The sequence below is a fragment of the Ochotona princeps genome, chromosome 11 (genome assembly GCF_030435755.1).
Source record: "Ochotona princeps isolate mOchPri1 chromosome 11, mOchPri1.hap1, whole genome shotgun sequence".
NCBI lineage: Eukaryota > Metazoa > Chordata > Mammalia > Lagomorpha > Ochotonidae > Ochotona > Ochotona princeps.
The window spans coordinates 39,407,306-39,427,024 of NC_080842.1; the positions used below are offsets into that span (position 1 = coordinate 39,407,306).

General features: G+C 52.4%; 1 protein-coding gene across 1 annotated transcript; it reads right to left on the reverse strand.

Annotated features, from left to right (window-relative positions):
* Window positions 1-771: 771 nt before the first annotated feature.
* Window positions 772-7,813, reverse strand: CHRNA2 (cholinergic receptor nicotinic alpha 2 subunit). The gene is made up of 5 exons (XM_036496870.2): window positions 7,727-7,813; window positions 7,257-7,301; window positions 5,891-6,000; window positions 1,986-2,997; window positions 772-897 (listed from the first exon to the last, which is right to left on the reverse strand). The coding sequence occupies exons 2-5, from the start codon at window positions 7,284-7,286 to the stop codon at window positions 772-774; spliced, it is 1,278 nt and encodes a 425-aa protein (XP_036352763.2). The 5' UTR covers window positions 7,287-7,301; window positions 7,727-7,813.
* Window positions 7,814-19,719: the final 11,906 nt, after the last annotated feature.

Consider the following 19,719-nt stretch of genomic DNA (forward strand, 5'->3'; position numbering starts at 1 on the left):
CCCATGTGGGCAGTGGCGCTCAGCTCTGCCCAATCTCGTGGGGGCTGGTCAGTGCTGAGCCCTTGTGCTGCCAGGAAGAGAAGGCAGAAAGCTTAGGTGAAGCCCAGGAGCTCCAGGGTGCTTCCAGGTAGGAGGACTGGCCCCAATAACTTCCCCCATCTGATGAAAGGACCCTCCCTGAGCCCCACTGCAGGCCCAATCTCCTGCCCCACTCTCTCACCCCCTACCCGCCACCGTGTCTCTGAAGAGCCCCATCAGCTTGCTGTGGTCACATAGCTCCAAACCCTGCCAACAGACTCTGTTCTTCCTTCTGAGTCTGGCCTAAGGACAGCCCAGCTTGCCTGGCCAGCCTCCTCCCTCTGTCTCCCACACTGAAGCCCTCTCCCCCCAGCGTCCCCCTGCCTCCTGCAACCTTCCTTTGAGTTCCCATCCCACTCGCCCTGTCCTTCTCTCTCTTAGCATGTGCACTGAGCCTCCACACACTGACCTCACCACTGCCACACTCTCACCTGCTGCAGAGCCAGCACTTCACCTGGGCTGCTCCTGGGCACACCAAGGCAGGGCTTGGTGTCCAGCAGGCTCTCTCACAGCTCAGGACAGAAACGTCAAGGTCAGCTGTCCCAAGAAGTCTTCAACAATGAGGCTAGATGAGGGCTCTGCGGAGAGGCACCTGCAGACAGATGGCGTTGGCCCCGAAGGGCATGGCAGAGGTAAAGATGGTCAGAAGCTGCTTGGCAGGGCCACCAGGGAGCCCATAGCAGGGACGGAGAATCAGATCATGCCAGCCAGGAATGGGGGAAGAAAAAGTCCAATGGTGCCCAGGAAGCACACGATAATAAACAACCAAAGAAATATCCTATCAATGACCATGGCGACATACTTCCAGTCTTCCTTCACCTGCAGGTAGGAAGGGGCATGGCATGAGAGGCCAGGCCTCAGGGCGGGGAAGCATCCCACCCATACACAACCCCTGTGAAGATGGGCAGGAGGCACAGTGGCCACTGTTCCACCAAGACCTGGGATGCTAACATCAAAGGAATGGGTAGCAAGGCAGAGTTCCCGTGGGGACTAAACAGCCCTCCCCTGGGGCTCCTGTCCTATCCTGTACACCCTCCTGGCAGCCCAGAGCCTTTCCATAAACTCTCAGAAGAAGGGGATTGGAAGGCCTGGGATGTGCCAGGCCATGGACTCTGGGGTGGAAGCAGGAGGTGCAGTGACTTCAAGGCAGCCCAACAGTTGCAGATCCCTGCGGGCTTGCTGCTCATTCCACCTGCAGGAGATGCAGGCGAGGACAGCAGGAGCCCCGGACAGGCAAGAGAGGGAGGACCGTGTGGAGTTGAGGCTCAGAGCCCAGGTGGAGGGTTTATGGTGCCCAGATCCCAGCAGCTGCTGGCTTCATTGACTACTACTGTTCTTCCCTACAAGGCCACACAGCAGCCTCCTCCTGGCCTTTCATCTAGCCTAGGTTGATAAATTCTGATTCTGAACCCTGTAGTCACCCAGAGCTGCAGAGGAGGGCCTGCCTGGTCTAGCCAAGAGGCGTTGGGGCTTGTGGGTGAACAATGAAGCTTACAAGGTGCACAGCTCCCAGGAGTGAGAAGAGGTCATCCAGGATTAGGGGCTGCCGGACTCGGTGGGCCAACCATATACCTTCTTGGCCTCCCCCACATCTCCTCCACCCCTATCAACTAAAGAAATGGTCAAGTTCACCACCTCTCTGGATCTCTGGCTGCCCACTAGGTTGAGAGGCCTTCTTGACCCCCAGAGAATTCTGCCACCTGCTTATTTATACATGCCCTAAGAACATTCAACTACACTTTCTCATAATTTGTGCCAGACTGTGTCAAGGGCCCTGGCTAGGGAAGGTAGACCCTCAAGAGATGAGGCTGGGTTGGCCCACACCTGCACCCCAAGTTGGGATGGGTACCCCCGCCCGAGGTGGTAGAGTGACCCATAAGGAGCCCCTTGACCCACTCCCTACGCACCGAGGAGTCAGCATCTTCAGACCGCAGGTGATCGGCGATGTAGTGCACGCCTTCCAGGGCCTTGCGCATGCGAGGGGACAGCAGTATCTCATACTCCTGGGATACAGTCTTGGGCGCCAAAGCCCCTCGCTGCAAGCCCCCATGGCCATCGTAAGCTCCCCGAGTGGGAGCTGAGCAACCCGCACACACCCATCTCTGCTCCTCCTCCTCCTCCACCTCCTCCTCCTCCTCAGCATCTACATTGGTCTGCAGCCAGTGATACGTGGGGCTGAGTTTGAGGCCTGCTGGGTTGTGGGGCCCCAAGGGTGCCAGGGGCCGGTTCATGAGCAGCCAGCGGGGCACACAACCCAGCAGGACCCCCCGCACCCAGCGGGGCATGTTGTGGGTGCCGGGAGAGCGATGGTGCACATTGAGGACGAAGACGGTGATGACGATGGACAGGGTGACGAAGATCATGGTGAAGAGCAGGTACTCCCCAATGAGCGGGATGACGAGCGAGGTGGACGGGATGATCTCCGTGATGAGAAGCAGGAACACGGTGAGCGAGAGCAGCACGGAGATGCAGAGGGTGATCTTCTCGCCGCAGTCGGAGGGCAGGTAGAATACGAGCACCGTGAGGCAGGAGATGAGCAGGCAGGGGACGATGAGGTTGATGGTGTAGAAGAGCGGCAGGCGGCGGATGACGAAGTAGAAGGTCACGTCTGGGTAGATCTCAGCACAGCAGTCATACTTCTTGCTGTGGTAGGTGCCTGTGGCGTTGATGATAGCCCACTCGCCGCTCTCCCAGTAGTCCTTCAGGTCCACCATCTGCTCCATCTGCTCCAGGTCGATCTTGGCCTTGTCGTAGGTCCAGGAGCCAAATTTCATCTTGCAGTTCTGCTGGTCGAAGGGGAAGAAGGTGACATCGATGCTACAGGAGCTCTTGTAGATGGCCGGGGGCACCCAGTGCACAGTGCCCGTGAAGCGGAGGTGGGCTTTGGTCATGTGCGTCACCGCAAACTCCCCATTTGCACTGGGGAGAGAAGGGAGGAGAGGAACTGCTGAGGGGTGGGGTGGGGATCCTGCACCCCAACAGCCCCATAGAGAGAGCTGGCAGCAGGAGGACTCCCATGGTCCAACTACCCCAGACACCAATATTCTGGCTGCCTGAGTTCTCTTGCCAAGCAGCGTCATTGTCATTCCAAAGGCAGGAGCTTGGAGAAGTGAGCAAGAGCCAGGAAGCTTCAAACTACTCTCAGCATTGCGAGTCTTCATAGCTCACATCTGTTCAACTGTTGCACAAATCATGTACATAATATTTGTCAAACCAATCATACATGTAATGTGTGACTGCCGTGTGGATCGTGTACGTAGTTTGCCTCTCAAATGGAGCACACATGTAAGCAGTTACCTGCACATACAGAACATACACTATTTACAGCAGTCGCATGTCTGGAATCATGCTGGGGGCAGGAGGTAGAGTTTGCCCGTTTCTCCCACGGTGATGGAGTGTGACCATTGGTGGACACATTGCTCCTTCCATAAGGGAGTGAGCCAGCCCCCTCAGGCGGAGACCGTGTCTTTTCCAGGTGGCCCTTATGGTTCCTTGCTTAGAACAGGCCTAACATCTGCAGTTGGAGCCACTTCCTGGAATCTGTGCATCCCACATGGGTTACATGGTACAGCCACAAGGGAGCAGGAGTAGAAGACAGAAGACAGGCTGGGGGTGTTTCTACAACTTCTGGCTGGGCCAGGCATGGTCACTGTGGAGGCTGGCAGGATCTGGCTGGGACACAGATGGGGAGCGAGCCAGCGGAGGGTTCCATGGGGACCAGAAGCAAGTGGAAATGCACAGGTCTCACAGGGTGTGCTGGGGCATGAGTGGGGCTAGAGTTGCACTGTGGCATGAGGTATCTGAAGTGTCCCAAGGAACCCTGAATCATGTTGCTCAGTAAGTCAGGGCTTCCTGAAAAGCTGAGTCCTGAATACCTTGGGGAAGTGGCACAGTGGATTCCACACCCAGTATTTAATGTGCTACCCCTTTGCCTATAACCCCTAAAGTCCAGAAAAGCAGAAAAATATTGAAAAGAGTCCCGCCTTCGTTCCCTCCCTGCCCCCCCAGGAACAGTGCTGGGTCTCTGTAGGATCTTGGGAATGTCATTACAATTTCCAGACATTTTGGTCATTACAGTAAGTCATCACTAGATGGCAGCATACACCCATTTATGGGGACAGCAATGTCTTCCTGTGGCTTCGAGCTGTTCACTTGGGTGCAGGGACCTCTTAGAATGTCCGTTTGAAAGACTGGTTTAGGCGTTTGTCCTGTCCAGGGATACATCATATGGTAATCAATTGCCCTTGCCAAAGTCTTGTTGATCCTCAAACTCCACATCTTGTCTATCCTCAGACTTTGCTCCTGGCCTCCACCGGGTTTGTGGGGTGCTCTTGGGTGCTAACTTCTAGTCGGGCATATCTCAGAGGTGGGTGAGCTGTGCAGCTGTAGCAAACACTGGGTGCCTGCAGAGTTAGACCTGCCTAGGGCTAGGCTGAAAGGGTTCAGGACCTGCCCAGGACCAGACAGTGTGGGGCATACTCACTGGTTCCTCGTTGTCCTTATTGTTTGAAAATTGTGCTTCTGAAACAGGGTCAGATGAATTGGGGAGTACTGGGCTGGACGGAATATCTAGCAAGGTCTAAGATATTATCCTGGGAGGGAAAATCCATGAGCCCCCCAAAAATCCATGAAAAATAAAGAATTTTTTAAATGTATATATTATCCTGGGGCCAGTGCCTACAGTGCTATCATTCCATACGGGTGCTGGCTCATATCCTGGCTGCTCCACTGCCCATCCAGCTCCCTGTTTGTGGCCTGGAAAAGCAGTAGAGGGTGGCCCAAGGCCTTGGGACCCTGCACCCACAAGGGAGACCCAGAAGAAGTTCCTGGTTTGTGGCTCCAGATCAGTTCAGCCCCAGGAATGGACCAACAGATGGAAGGTCTCTCTCTTATCTCTCCTTCTTTCTCTTCGTTACTCTGTCTCTCAAATAACTCTTCGGGCAGGGGTTGGGGTTGGGTGGGGTAGGGGTTGGAGATGTTATCCTGCCCTGTCCCCTGCAGGACCAAGGGGCATAGAGGAAACTCCATCCTGGTCTTCCACGTGGGGTTGGGGGCCCGAGCACTTGGCTATCTACCGCTGCTACTTTACTACACACTGTGCAGCCAGGACTCTAACCAGTGCTCACGTGGGATGCCAGCATATGCAGCCAGCAGCTTAACTCCCAGCCCCTGTGGGTTTCTAGTCCTTGTGCTCAAAGAAAGGCTTGTCCTTTTTGGTCCTGAATGCAATTAGAAAATTGGGAAGGTGTCTGTGGCACAATAGGGTTCATCCACAGCTTGGGATGCTGTATCCCTTACTAGAGAGCCAGTCCAAGTCCTGGCTACTCTGCTTCCAACCCAAGCTCCAGGTCCTGAATCCTAGGAAGTAAGCCCTGACTGTTCTGAGCAGTTAGGAGCCAACCAGAGGGTGGAAGGTATTTAATGCCCCTCACTCTCCCAGGCCTTGTCCACCTGCTGCTGCTTTATCTTGTACACGGTAGACAAGAATTAATTAATAATACATATTAAAAAGCAGAGCACATGCCATGTGGGTGTGCCGCTTTCCACAGTGCACCCGAGGACGCACCCTACCTGTTGCCACAACACTGCCACCTGCACCACTCCAACCCGGAGGCTGACACCCCACCCTGTGTACTGGCGGATCTTCGTCCCGCCAGCACAGAGCGAGCCACAGTGGGCTCTCAGTAATGTTGAGAAAATAAGGTAAAGGAAATGAAAGACTATGCAAAAAAAGGGAGGGGATGGCAAGGAAGCCGAGGCTGCAGGAAGCCCCACTCCTCAGACTGTCCCAGGTGCCCAGGCCACTTCCTACTTGTTGTAGAGGACAAGGTCCGGGGTCCAGATCATCTCCGAGGGCACGCGGAGGGAGGTGATGTTGCCAAAGTCAGCAGGGTTCCAGCGCAGCTTGTAGTCATTCCACTCCTGGGATGGGGAGGGCAGTGGGTCAGGGGTGCTGCCTGGCCAGGGGCCTCCAGGAGACCCCAAGTCAGCCAGTGCCCCAAAGCAAGACCCAGCCCCCAGATGCAGGGAGTGTCTTCCTGAGCAAGTGCAAGGATAAGAACAGACAGGTGAATAATAGCCTTCTCTTGGGACCCCTCCCACCCAGGAGTGACCCTGGGGCCTTCAACCCATGTAGGGGCTACACTGCCTCCTGGCCAGGCACCTCCCTAAGACGCTACTCAATGCTGTGGTGTCTGGCTTTCCCAGCAGCCTCTGAGATGGCCCAGGTCAGGCAGCAGTGGGGTGGGAGGTCCCCCACACCGAGGCCTTGGGAAAGGCTGGGCGGGAGTGAGGGATAAGGGAGGGAAAGGGATGCCTGTGGTCAGAGTCCAGTCCTGCCAGTGGCACTTCAAAGACAGCCACAAGAGTGTGGCTTTAGCCTCTTCCAAGAAGCCAAACTGAGGGTTCCTCCCGTGAGTCCAGCTGGGCCCCCTGGCTGCCTTTGCCAACAGATTGAGGCAGAATCAACACTTCATGGGCTGGGAGAAACCAGTGACTTCCTCTTCCTGTCCCTTTGGACCCTCCCTCCAGAATCCCTGCATCTTAGACCCCTTGCTGTTAAGAGACCAAGCGTAGAAGCCCTTGAGGGCCTAGGAGAGGAATCCCCGAGGACCCAGCCTTCCAGAATATTCCAGAACCTTCTTGAGTTTTCTAAACACCCCTGATAAATGGGCCAGTGACATATCTTAAATCAGACACTGAACAAATACCACCAAGTACGAGACAGACACCACACCAAGCAGGAAGAACCAGCCCAACTCCTGGTTATAGAAACCAGGGGACATCACAGGCTGGGTGTTGATTTTAGCAGAGAGCTGGGCCAGTGAACATTCAGGGTCAGGACTTTAGGGTTCCAAGCTAGCCTCCCCCTTTTCCCACTGGCTACACTCTGCTTCTTACTCTCGTCAGCTAGAGAAGAAGCAGCACGAAGCCTCATGGGGGACTTTGGTGACAAAGCCACAGAGGCAGGGCCTGTGAGATGCCTACAGTGGGGAAAAGGTGGTTTGACTTCAGTAAGCTACAGTCTCAGACCCGACAACTGGGCTCAACCATGAGCACCGTCCTCTGCCGGCTCCTGGACATTCCAGCCGACTCCTTGAGCCCTGTTAGTAGGAGCCCTGAGTCCGCAATAGTGGATTCCTGCCCCACTGTCTCCTCAGCCAGGGAGGGCCCCCCACCTGCTTCAGCCAGACGTTGGTGGTCATCATTTGGTTCTTTTCATCCTGGCCGGCAAAGGGAGAGAAACAGAAGGAGCAGTGAGGTTGGCAGAATCAGCCCAGAAAGGAGGCAAAAGGCAGGAACTGTTTTAGGTCCCCAATGGCTGGGATCCCCTCTTCTACGGCCCCCTAAGCCCAGCCATCTATCCTGATGCTGCCCCTCGCCCAGGTCCTTGCAGGTCACGCATGGGCTGCTTAGGGCCTCTCAGTTTGTATCTAGGATCCTTCCCCTCCCCCATCTAGCTCCCTTTCATGCCCTCTGCAAGGGAGGAGGCAACTCTAGGTCCAAGATGGGGTAGCCCTGCTGGGGGAACCACACTGTGGCCAGGGTGGAGGCGGGGCGGAGGACCCTGCAGAGGGGTTGGCAAGGGCTGGGGCAGGCCCACCACGTCGATGAGCTGTGCGATGGAAAGTCCGAAGCGCACGATCACCACATCCGAGGTGTTGGGCACAGGCCGGGCCCAGCGGTTGTAGCCCCCAAAGAGATGTTTGAAGAGACGGTCCTCGGCATGGCTGTGGGAGCCTTGCTGTGCTGACGCTGTAAGACGGGGAGAGAGAAATGGGGTCTGTAGTGGTGCCAGGGTAGGTGCTCAGCTTGTTCTGCACCTCCTGCCCCATCAGAGCCACTCAGCTCCCAAAGCCTCAGTCTGCTCATCTGGCAAGGGGGACTGCTGACTCAGCTCCTGTCTCCAGACACAGCTGAGGACTCAACAGGTTGGTTTTTTATGAGTCTAATACATATTAGACAATAAATCAAAAGGAGGGAAACCAAGGGGTGCAGAGTGGGGTGGGTGGGACTCAGAGACAAGAAAGTCAGATAAAAAGGGCAGGTGTTGACACAGTCTTTGAGGTGCCACTTGAGACACCTGGATCTCAAATTCCAGTGCCTGGTTTGAGTCTTGGCTCCGCTTCCTCTCCAGCTTCCTGCTAATACACACCCTGGAAAGCAGCAGGTTGCTGCCACTCACACGGGAGACCCCAGTGGGGTTCCTGGCTGTGGCTTGGCTCAGCCCCAAGTCCTGCAGACATCTAGGGGAATGAATCAGGGGCTGGAAGATCTCTGTCTCCGGGCCTCTCAGGAATTACGGTAAGCCCGGCCCCATGGCAAGCAGTGTTTCTCCCTGCCTGCTGGGTAGGGGAGACATGAATGCTAACCAGAAAATCCTCCGCCATTTGGGGGCCTCAACCCAGGTTTCTCATAAACTGCCAGCACTTGTGAATTCTTCTCAGCTAGGAAAGCCTGGAAGCATTGTCGGCTGGGATCGCTCATGTCAGCTTTGACCAAGCTCTGAGCGTGGCTTTGCTACTTTCTGGCTCAGCTGCCTGAGGAAGCTGAGAACTCCTGTTCTCCAATCCAGAAAAATGTCCATGTCATCTGGGATGGCAAGTGGGAAGACAAGAGCCAGTGTGTGTGTGTGTTCCGGGTACCCTGGTTGCCCAGACGCTGGTCTCAAACTTTCACTGGGTCTTCATTGTAGCCCTGGGGAGGCTGTGATCCTGTTTGCATCCTACAGACGAGGAACAATGAAGCTTGAGGACATTCAGGGCAACACAGTGGTTAATGTCAGACCTGCAAATGCCCCTCTACCTTCTCCCTGTACCACCTGCCACCCAGGGGTACCCTGCAGCTGTGCCAGCAACAGGGAGTCCTCTTGCAGGAGAGCCCTCCCCAGGTGGGCTCCCAGACCCCACTCACCTGCCATGACCAGAAGGAGCCAGCATGCACCAAGCTGGGTCAGGGAGCCAAGGACTGAACAGCAGGGGCCCATGGCTTCAAAGGAGAAGGGTCTGGCTTCCTGGGACCATGGGAGGCAGACGGGCTGGACCTTAGCTTCCTGCCCCAGCAAGGCCTCGAGGAGCTGGTGGGCAGGGCTGTTGCTGCTGGCTTCTACGTGGCCACGTCTCACCTTGTTCAACTTTCAGGTGGATGGCCCAGGCCAACACGACACAGCTAATGCAGAAAGGGATCCGGGGGTCAACAAGGTCAAAGGCAGCAGGGAACGACTCGAATGTTCCATAACCAGAAGAGGCAGGAAAAGCAGCATTGTAAGCTAACATGTTCTTTTGTATAGTGACCATTTAAAACATGGCACTGCAACGGCATAATAGATAACACCTTCAAGGCTTACCCATCCGACTTAGCTGTCTTTGTTGTAGCAGCCCTCCATGTTTCCCCATAAGGATGGGGGGACCCTGTTCCAGCCGCTCTGGTGTGGGTGCCCTGGGAATGTGGCATTGACCCTCAGTACAGATCATGGGCACAGAATTATTTTTTGGAAAACTGAGAATGTTCCGGAATTGGTAGTTGTGGCGGTTGGATGACGTCTCAAATGCACGGAATACCACTGATGGTAAGTAAGTCTTGTGTTATTTGCATACTAAGCACTTTTTTTTTTTAAAAGAAGAATATGAGTCCATCTGCTTTAGAACTCTAAGTCATCCGGTGTGAGGGATTCAACGCTCCTGCTTGTGAGGCAGGGAGCCACCTCTGCTCCTGCTTGTTCTTTAGTCCACCATAATTGGTCTCTCACCAGTGACCCTGAACATCACCGCCACTCTGGTTCCAGCTCTTCCCAAACCCATCCCATCACCCTACCCTGGGAAGAGCACTGGCCAGGACTCAGCAAACTTTTTTTTCTTTTGGCTAACTTATTAAGTTAGGCTTTTTGTCCCAGCTAAGTCACTCTGCCTACTGGCATTTGTCTTGTCTGCAAGACCAGTTTGACATGCACCCTGCCCTGCCTACCTCCCAGCACAGGTGCGGGGAGCAAACAGGACTACTTTCACTCAGGAAGGTGCTGAGCCAGGCACTGTCAGGGTGATCCAATGGCTTCCAGCAGGGCAGCTTGTGCCTGCTAGGAAAGCGGGGTGGGGTTCTGCGTGAGTATCAACCTGTTGTAATGTTGGGGGGCAGACCAAGATGAACAGGCTTTTCCAAAATGTGTCTTGGAGAAGATCTTTCTACCTCAACTTCCCTGGAAGGTTCTAATTCAAAGACTCCTTGGGAATAGAAAATCATATTCATCTGCTGTGCCTTGGATGCTACTAGCCTGAGTGTCACACTGTACCCCACACCTACCCCAGGGTTATGCACTTCTGCCTAACTTTCTTACAGGTTCCTAGCTCCTTCCCAGCCTAGCAGAGAGAGAAAGCCAATTGTTCCCTGAAGACAGCTGCTATAAAACATTGAGCGAGCTGTAGAGACCGGGGGTGGGGGTGGTGGCCTTGGGGGAGAGCATTCCCCATGAACTTCTGGGGCACTACCATTTTGCTGCACATTAAGCATAAGGTGTGTGCAGTGCTTGCCCTGGCCTGGGATCCAGAAGCTTCTGTTGAGGTCTGGGTCTTTGTCACTGTTGGGTACAGGGACCTGTTTGTTGTAGACTCGGGGCGTGGGAAACAACACAGTTCGTTTATTTCCAGACAAAGCTGTCATGACAAGGTTGCTTCCCTTGGTCTGTTTAGTCCCCCTCCCCAGTCCTCCCCCTCCCCCATGTACCTGTAGATCACCTGTGTTATATCTGGTATAGAGTTCATGCACAGGTTTGCTTTTTGACACCTTTCCATACCTTCCCCAGTTCCTACTGTAAGCTCCTCGTAGTTAGTGGAGATCAGACAGTATTTCTAATCCCTGTTCCCCACAGCACTGGGGTGGAGGCCCAGAGGTTCTGTAAGCATCTCAGGTGTGGGTGCATGAGCAGAGCTCAGGGAAGGTTTGTGATCCTGGGGCTGCCGCCGGAGGCTCCGTGTCACAAGCACCAGGACACTCTGCTGATCAGGTTCTGGCTCCTTCCTGTCTGCTCTCCTTGTTCATTCAAACACCCGACAATCACAGTTATCTTCCTGGTACTTTTTCTCTCTTTCATCCTCTCTGCCTGCCTATTTTAGCTTTGCAATCCAGTGGCTTCAACACGACCTCCATTTCCCCACTGTCTGGAAGCTTGCTTATTAGAATGGAGAGGAGCCATACAATCCCATTGCTTGTGCCTACCTAGTATCACACAGGCCTGAAGATGTGCTGCTTTGATGTTAGGAAACTGGCTGGCTAAACTCAGAAAGCGTCTCTCTGATGCTGAGGCCTGTAAAGCTTTTCTGAACACTTGCATTTGGTGTTTCTCAGGCTGGCACAGAGCTTCTGCAGCTTGGCCCTTAGTAGGTCCTCATGTCATTCCTAGGAGGGTGTGAGGAAGAGTTACATCAGGTCTTTTATGTAAATCTAAAAGCTGGACCATCAGGGAAGTGGGCTGATCGACTCCAAACAGTTCAAAGTGATAAGGCTTGAATTTAATCCAGCTCTGCAGCTTCTAATACGTGGCAGAATACTTACCAGTGGCACCAGTCAGGAGAGTGACTTTGTGTGAGCAGCTCATGGGCCTGTGTTCTGTAAACCCCAGTGTTGGGACTGTCATTGCTAAGCTGCCATGAGAACTGAGGTGTGTGCAGGGCTGTGTGATACACAGAGACAGGCAGCACACCCCAAAGCTGGGTTCTAATTCTGAAGTTCTAGAAGATTCTCTATGTGTACATCCCTAATCCCTTTTTCCAACCAATATCATGGGTGAAAATTGCAAGGCTGTGGTCTGTTTCACCTTTAGCCAAGTGTATTGAATAAAAGAGGTTTCTTTTCCCCCAAGTGCATTAAATTTCTCCCCATCAGTATACAGGTAATATGCTTGACTGCATCCGTTACAGATCCAGCAAGAGGTGACCCAGGCCTCCAAAAAAGCATGCAGATATGCAAAAAGCATACCCCTGCAAGAAGTCTTAAATCCCCATCCCTTGTGGCTAGCCACTGTGGGGACTGCATTCGTCACTAACAACCAAAGGACAAATCATTCCAGCTAACTGGCAGCAGGTGAAGCAACTTTCCACCTCCCTTTGAAAGGGTTCTAGAAGGCAAAGAGCTCGGACTCGGGTCCTCTACATGGTTGAATTGGAAGGTATGGGAGAAGGGATGGCAGTGGGTGACAATGCCAGTTGGCCTGTGGGTTTGGTGAAGGGGTGCCTGGAGAAGCTTATACCAGCAACGTGGCGTGGGGTACGATGCTGGGACGTCACCAGTCCCTCTAGGTTTGTATCCCGGCTGATCACCCCTCACCTCAGCCCCAAGCTCATTGCAGCCTCTCTTGGTCCACTGGGTCCACTGGGTCCTTTGAAGTCAAAGCAGTTTGGTCTCTTTCCTGTCCATCTTTCTACTGTTGCTGCTTTTAAAGCCATAACCCATCAGGTTGTGTCCTCCTCTGTGCACAGGGACCACCTCCTCCTGAAAGCATGCTTCTGAACCCTGCAACCCCTGTTTGCCATCCAGATCCCACAGCACTCCAGTGTGAGAATCTACATGGGTCTGCCAGGAGCCCCTGGAAGAAAGCATGTGATACTGCTTCTGCCCTGAGTCATCCCCTTTGAATCCTCAGGAGACGCAGCGTATGCCTGCTTCATGTATCTGCTCTGCTCAATGACTTGACCAGTTGCAGAAGCTTGTCCTTCCAAAGCTGGGCTGTGATGCCAGAGGGCACATGCAATACCCTACCAGCTGAATTGGGCAGATACTCCCCTAATGCCATCCTCCAGACAACCCCAGCCACAAACCCTTTGCTGCCTTCCAAATCAGTGAAAACCATTGACATCTGCTAATCTTTGTTAAGCCCATGATGGACTGACTGAATGAGTGGACAAACGAACAGGAGGAGGAATTGTGGTCAAAAGGACCCAGGAAGCGGCTGGCATCGTTTTGGCTCCAAACCCACCATCTCCCGGCATGCACAACATGCTCTTCATGAGCCCATAGGGGCACCTTTCTTACCTGTGGTCCCTTTTGGGTGGCTGACAAGAGTGCCCCCAGAAATGAGCTGGCAGGTGCAGACTGGAGCTTGGTCATTTCATTGCGTGAAGCCAGAGGGTTCAGGAAATGCCCCCCACAGCAGCTGAGACGAGGGAGCCCTGTCTGTGAGAGATAGATTGGCTTCCAGGGGACACTTGCCCAAGTTCTGCAGAGGTCAATTTTCCTCGGGTTGGCACGCTCTGGTAGCCTGAAAAGGCCTCATGCAGGCGCTACTGCAGGGGGCATCCCGAGAGACTGGCACCAAATATTGTGCAGGGAAAACCCAAGCCCGACCCCAGGAGGGACCGCTAGCTTAGCAAGCTTGAGCTCTCTCACACGCACTTGCTCTCTCTCTCTGGACGGGAGGGGGAGGAGGAGCCTGTGACTATCCATGCTGTGTCCAGCGGGGACAGATGCAGATTTGCCTTTTGCTGTCCAGGGATGCAGGCAGCAATGCTTGCTCCCTGCTATGAGGGGCTCTGTGTTCCAGGGTCACTGGCTGGGCCCCCTGAGCTCACCTACAGCTGAGGATCCAGGACCTGGCTTTGGTAGGACTGGGAGTGGGAGCAGGGACAGAATCCTGGGCTGGCAGTCTGCAGTTCTTGCCTCACCTCCTGCCTGCATGGGCAGCTCTAAGAACAGCAGGCCACCTGAACTCCTCCCCGGTTTGGCTGCTTGCTTGTCCCTTCCTTCAGGTGACTTCACTTTCTATTTTCCAGAGAAGCAAACTCATCCTCTTCTGCATCTGTACACTGATTCTTTTCCCCCACTTCTCTAGAATTGAGCCTGGGATGCTGCTCCTCTTCTGGTGCAGGGCGACTCTCAGGACGTGTGGTCCTCACACCATCACCCCCTATTAAGTAGCCCCAGGCTCACTCCTACTTGTCCTGCCCTTCCCCTGTATTGCTTCCCCTCAGACCCCAAATGAGCTCAACCCCTCACCCTAAGACCCTCTGTGCTCTGCCTCCCCATCCAGCTACTTGCTTGCTCACCTTCATGATGTTGTAGCAAGTAAAGGCCTTGGGCACCAATAGCCAGAATTCGATTTCTGACTCTGTTCCTTCATAGCTGTGCAGTCTTGAACAGGCCTCTGCAGCTTCCCGTGCCTCAGTGTTCTCACCAATAACAGCAAGATGTGAAGAACAGTTTCTATATCATGGGCTTCTTGTGAGGAATAAATGAATTCATGTAAGTAGGGATGGGGAGTGGTGCATGGCATACATACATCATGCTTTCTCATGTGTGTGACTGCTGAAGTCAGCTTGGAGAAAAGTAAGACTGAAGATAACAAAAAATCAAGCACCCATTCCCACTATCAGTAATTAACTAATATGTCACCATATTTGCATAGCTGGGATAGACATACTCATATATATGTAAAAGTAGGTGCATCCATGCTTCTTCTGGATACTGGAAGGAAAACGTAAGGAAGGAAGGGAGGAAGGAAGGAAGGAAGGAAGGAAAGAAGGGAGGGAGGAAGGAAAGGGAAAGACAGGTGATATCCTCAGGATTTGAGTTTGCAAGCAGTGAAACCTCACGGCGGATGTCAGCAGAGACGGGTTTTACTAAAGACACCAGTGGTTCCCAGCAGCACTTGGCAAGCCAGGGACCTACTGCAAGACCAAAGGAGAACTCAGGAAGCCTTGCTCTAACTAATGCCCAAACTGGTACCATGCAGCCTCTGGGTCCTATGGCTGCAGGACTGCATGCAAACCCTTGCACCAACACGAGTGCTGCAGTCACTGCTGTCCTTGGAAACCAATCATTGCTGCCGCTGCTGCCACCACAATGAATTCTCCACCCCCGCTGCTGTGTGTCACCAGATCCTGATGCAACGGTCACAACAGATGCAAGTGATTAACCGCATGCCCCAAGCCAGGTCAGGGAAGGCTGAGCTTCGTTGTGGAAGGTGGGCTCTGGCTCCTAGGCTCTGTCCCCAAGTATCTGTCTCTGTCTAGTTCTTCGATTTCCAACAGCAACCTTCCATGCTTTCTGTTTAAAAAAAAAATTGCACTTAACTGTTTTATTTGTTTCTAAAAATGTATTTGTTTCTATTGCAAAAGCAAATTTTATAAGTGGAAAAGGAGAGAGAGATTTTCCATATGCTGGTTCGTTCCCCAAATGGCTGCAATAGTTGGAGCCGAACCAATCTGAAGCCAGGAACCAGGAGCTTTTTCTGGGTCTCCCACATTGGTGCAGGGGCCTAAGGACTTGAGCCATCCTCTGCTGCTTTCCCAGACCATAAGCAAGGGGGAGCTGGATCAGAAGTGGAGCAGCTAGGACACTAAGTAGCACCCATGTGGGGTGTTGATGCTTGCAGGCACAGGATTAGGCAGCTATGCCATGACACTGGCCCCCTACTTATCTGTTTTAAAATGCATGTTGTTAGAATTGAATCTATGAACTACATAAAACTTTTTTTCCTTCGGATTACTATTATAAAAACACACTATCAGAAAATACTCAGAATGTTTAATCGGATCTGAGGTGTACAGACATGAGAATAACTGTCACGAAGGGAGACGCTTGGACTCACAGGTCGCTGGGCACAGAGACACACAGGGCACACAGGGCTGCACAGGGGAGCCTCAGTCTTCGTCAGAAGGCAGAAAGGTAAAGCTGGAAGCATAGCCTTTCCTGGGGCCCCTGACTCTTATGTTCATGAAACCTGGGTCACAGGGGAGGAACAGACAGCTTTGACTGCCAGCTTGAACCTGCCAGAAATGGATTACAGACTAATACAGAGCCTAATAAAGCACAATTAGCACACTAGCATATGCAACTATCCCTCACTAAAATTAAAGTCCACCCCTCAATTCTGAAGAGACGGAGCAAATTTACTGCTTAGTTTTGAGTTGGCCTCTCTAACAAGGCCAAGTTTTGCCTAATTTTGACACCATGTCATCTTGAAATTTCTATTCTCTATGCAGTGAATCATAAAGTTCACAAAAAAATACATTGCCTCTAAATTAATGCAGTGGATAGAAAGTGATACTATCAATTCAATAAGCGAGAAAACATGCTCAGGCATATCTTCTAATGGTACTCCCGGATCACTGCTGGGAGTTGATGTCTAGAACTTTCCTCTACCCGTTCTCTGGAATCAGCATCTCTTCCCTAACAGGCGGGCTGGTACCCTCCATCATGGCACAAGTTCTGTGTCTACCAGCTGAGTGGCTGGAACCTCTGGGTGGCAGCACATTGGAGTTAGGGAAGATGGGTTGGGGAGTGACAGCAGTAGGGACAGCAGTGGCAGCAACACCAGTATTTGGATTCAGACAATCAAGTTTTTTTTTTTTTTTTTAAGATTTATTCATTTTATTACAGCCAGATATACACAGAGGAGGAGAAACAGAGAGGAAGATCTTCTGTCCGATGATTCACTCCCCAAGTGAGCCGCAACGGGCCGGTGCGCGCCGATCCGAAGCCGGGAACCTGGAATCTCTTTCAGGTCTCCCATGCGGGTGCAGTGTCCCAATGCATTGGGCCGTCCTCAATTGCTTTCCCAGGCCACAAGCAGGGAGCTGGGTGGGAAGTGGAGCTGCCGGGACCAGAACCGGCGCCCATATGGGATCCCGGGGCATTCAAGGCAAGGACTCTAGCCGCTAGGCCACGCCGCCGGGCCCAGACAGTCAAGTTTATAGTGACCCACTGGCGTTCCACAAGACTCGTCCCCCTTAGCTACAGCTTGTGGTCACCAAAGCAGCCATTCCTGCATCATTCCAGTCTTTGACGATGGTCTGAGTCCTTGTGTCTCCTCCAAAACCCAAGACTGTGTTCACTGATGGATTAGTTAGGGGAGAGGTTCCCACAGAGCTTGCTCCTGGGTCTTCCTTCAGCAGAGTGGGGTGATCAGTAACAGTCCTATGTGAAGTACTTTCCTTAGCTCAAATATTGATCCCCAAAGTCCAAACCACCTTCCATGGCCTCATAACCAAGATTGCAGGCCTCGCTCACCAATGCATGTCTCCAAGCCTGGGAGAAGGGACTATCTGAAGCATCTTCTAGGAGGAAGGCAAGTGGATTATACATGAAATAAACAATTCCAACATTCCTATTCCATCAAGTTTTTCCACCAGACCATGCTATTTTCTAGTATCTCAGACCATGCTAAATCTCAGCTTCACTTTCCATGGACCATTAATGGACTAAGCCCTTCTATGCATACTCAGCAAGTAATTAACATCCCAGAGCAAACCTTACATGTCTGGGCTGTGCTGTGTGTCTCTTCCCAGGCATTGCCTTCTAACCTGCCTGCTGAGGCTTGCAGATTCTGGCTTTTGTTTGTTTTTTGTTTTGTTTTTTTGACTAAAGGCAGGGAGGAGTGGTAGGAGGTACACAGAGAAACATGGCTTTTTTGGGTGTGGTAGTTCCTTCAGTTCAAGTTTTTTTGCTTGTTTTTTTTTTTCTAGCTGAGGTAAGAAAATATCCCTCAAACAAGGAGAAACATCTTTTCTTGACAAGAGAGGCTCCCCCATGCTTGTCAGGGGAATCATCCTGGTTCTCAGAGTCTCATTGCTGTGAATTAGACCAATGCAACCACTGAGCAGCAGATCAGAATGTGAACTTAGATGTTGACCAGCCAGGAAGTTATCAATTGGCTGCCTCATGTTGCTCTGAATACACCTGCAAAATATTTCTGTAAACATTTCTCCTTCAAAGTGTGTACAATGTGGAACATGCTCCGTGGGGAGCACCAGAGGGATACGGTGGGAGAGTGACAAGAGCTTTCTGATCACGCTTGGCACAGGCTCAGGAAACATGCAGAAGCCAAGTCCCCTGCCAGGATATCACTGTGGGACCAGACTTGGGAGGCTCTCACAGCTGCGGCTGAATGCTGGGGGTCACGAAGCTGCAGCACTGTACCTGCCTGCCAACTAGAAACCCTGGGCGTCCTGCTACTCTTGAAGCTGCTGTGCAGGGTTCCTCTCTGCTCCTGCTCTCTTCCTCAGCTCCTGCCAACAGTCTGAACTCCCAGAGGGAGCTGCTACCTTTGTTCCAATTAGCTGGCAACTCTTAGGTTCAAGAACATGCTGATTAGCTATCTTGGAGCCAGGGATCAGGAATCAACTCCAAGTTCTTTGGACTAAGCAAGTGCATCGATGGGCACGCCACTTAGTGAGAGGGGGAGTATGCTGTGAGATGCAGGTGGAGCTTTGTTGTGGTCATGATAAATTCTAGAGGCTGATTCGACATTTGGGGGATGAGGAGTAAGAAACCTGGGGTGCAAGTCAGGAGCCCAAATATCTCATGCTATGAAACTCAGGCTGCAATCTTTCTTTCTCTTTCTTTCTTTCTTTCTTTCTTTCTTTCTTTCTTTCTTTCTTTCTTTCTTTCTTTCTTTCTTTCTTTCTTTCTTTCTTTCTTTCTTTCTTTCTTTCTTTCTTTCTTTCTTTCTTTCTTTCCTAAATAAAATTCAACTTCTTGAGTGCCTACTTTCCTATACTGAACACTCTGGTCTTCAGACCCAGGGTAACCCACCTTCTACCCACCTCCACTGATGCTGTTTCCTAAGGGTCACTCACTGTTCTCCAGTTCCAAAGTCAGGTCTTTTTTTCCTTAGTTCTTGCTGCAACCTGTGGCATGGCTGACCATTCTGGTAACGGCTGCCTGCTGCAGGATCCCAGAAGGGACTAGTAGGCAGAGCAGAACTCTCAGCACACATTCTAAGGGCAAACCAACCCACACAGAACTCCTCTTTCCTGATGACCCGGTTGACAAGAGTTAGATCCCTGCTGGCTTCACTAAGGCATCTGACACTTGTGCACACCACTCTCATAGCTCAGTGGTGGGCAATATCCCAGATAAATTCAAAAGCCAAATCTCGCTCTCTGGAGACTGAGCCAGGCCCTGGGCTGATGCCCCCAGAACAGCAGGCTGAAAGCAGGTTTTTTTAAATTGGTGGACATATACTTACGTGGGCCTGAGGGTGCTGAAAACGCTACCAGGCACTTTTCAGGGGGTCTCCCAAAGGGACACATTTTTAGGGTAAATCATTGATGAAATGCAAATCTCATCCACTTTTTGGCAGCATTATCATAAGTAGAATGTGTACAAGGGACACAGCCCAAATGTGTTTCTCCTGAAGCTCATTTGCACAAGAGCTTGGAATCAAAGTAGCACGGGGCTGGCACACATTCCTGGAGCTTTGCATTGGCTAAGAGCCTGGGGGAGCAGTTGGCACAGGAAGATCTGTACACAGACAGGAATCGGGTAAAGCTGTTTACAGAACCTGTCAACAGGATCAAACATTTAATGACAGAGTCTCTCTTTAAATTTGCGAGCCCTGACACTTCTCAGGAGGGTCAAAGTCTGGGCCAGTCTTGTTAAGCCAGCGATGCAGGGGTGCCGGCAGACCTTTGACCAAACTTAAGGCACTGCATTTGGAGGTGGAGTTCTAGGTCAGAGGCCCAGCGCATTGGTTGATGGTCACGGTCGCTAGGGCCGCAGCCAGGGAACTCCTGGGAGCCGGGACAGCGGCAGAGCAGAGGCGGGTCAATGGGACGTGGCCCTGCCTGGGAGGCGGAGCAGGGGCGGGAATAGGATTCCAGCCCGGACACCCGAGGCCCAGCCCGGACACCCGAGGCCCAGCCCGGAACCCGA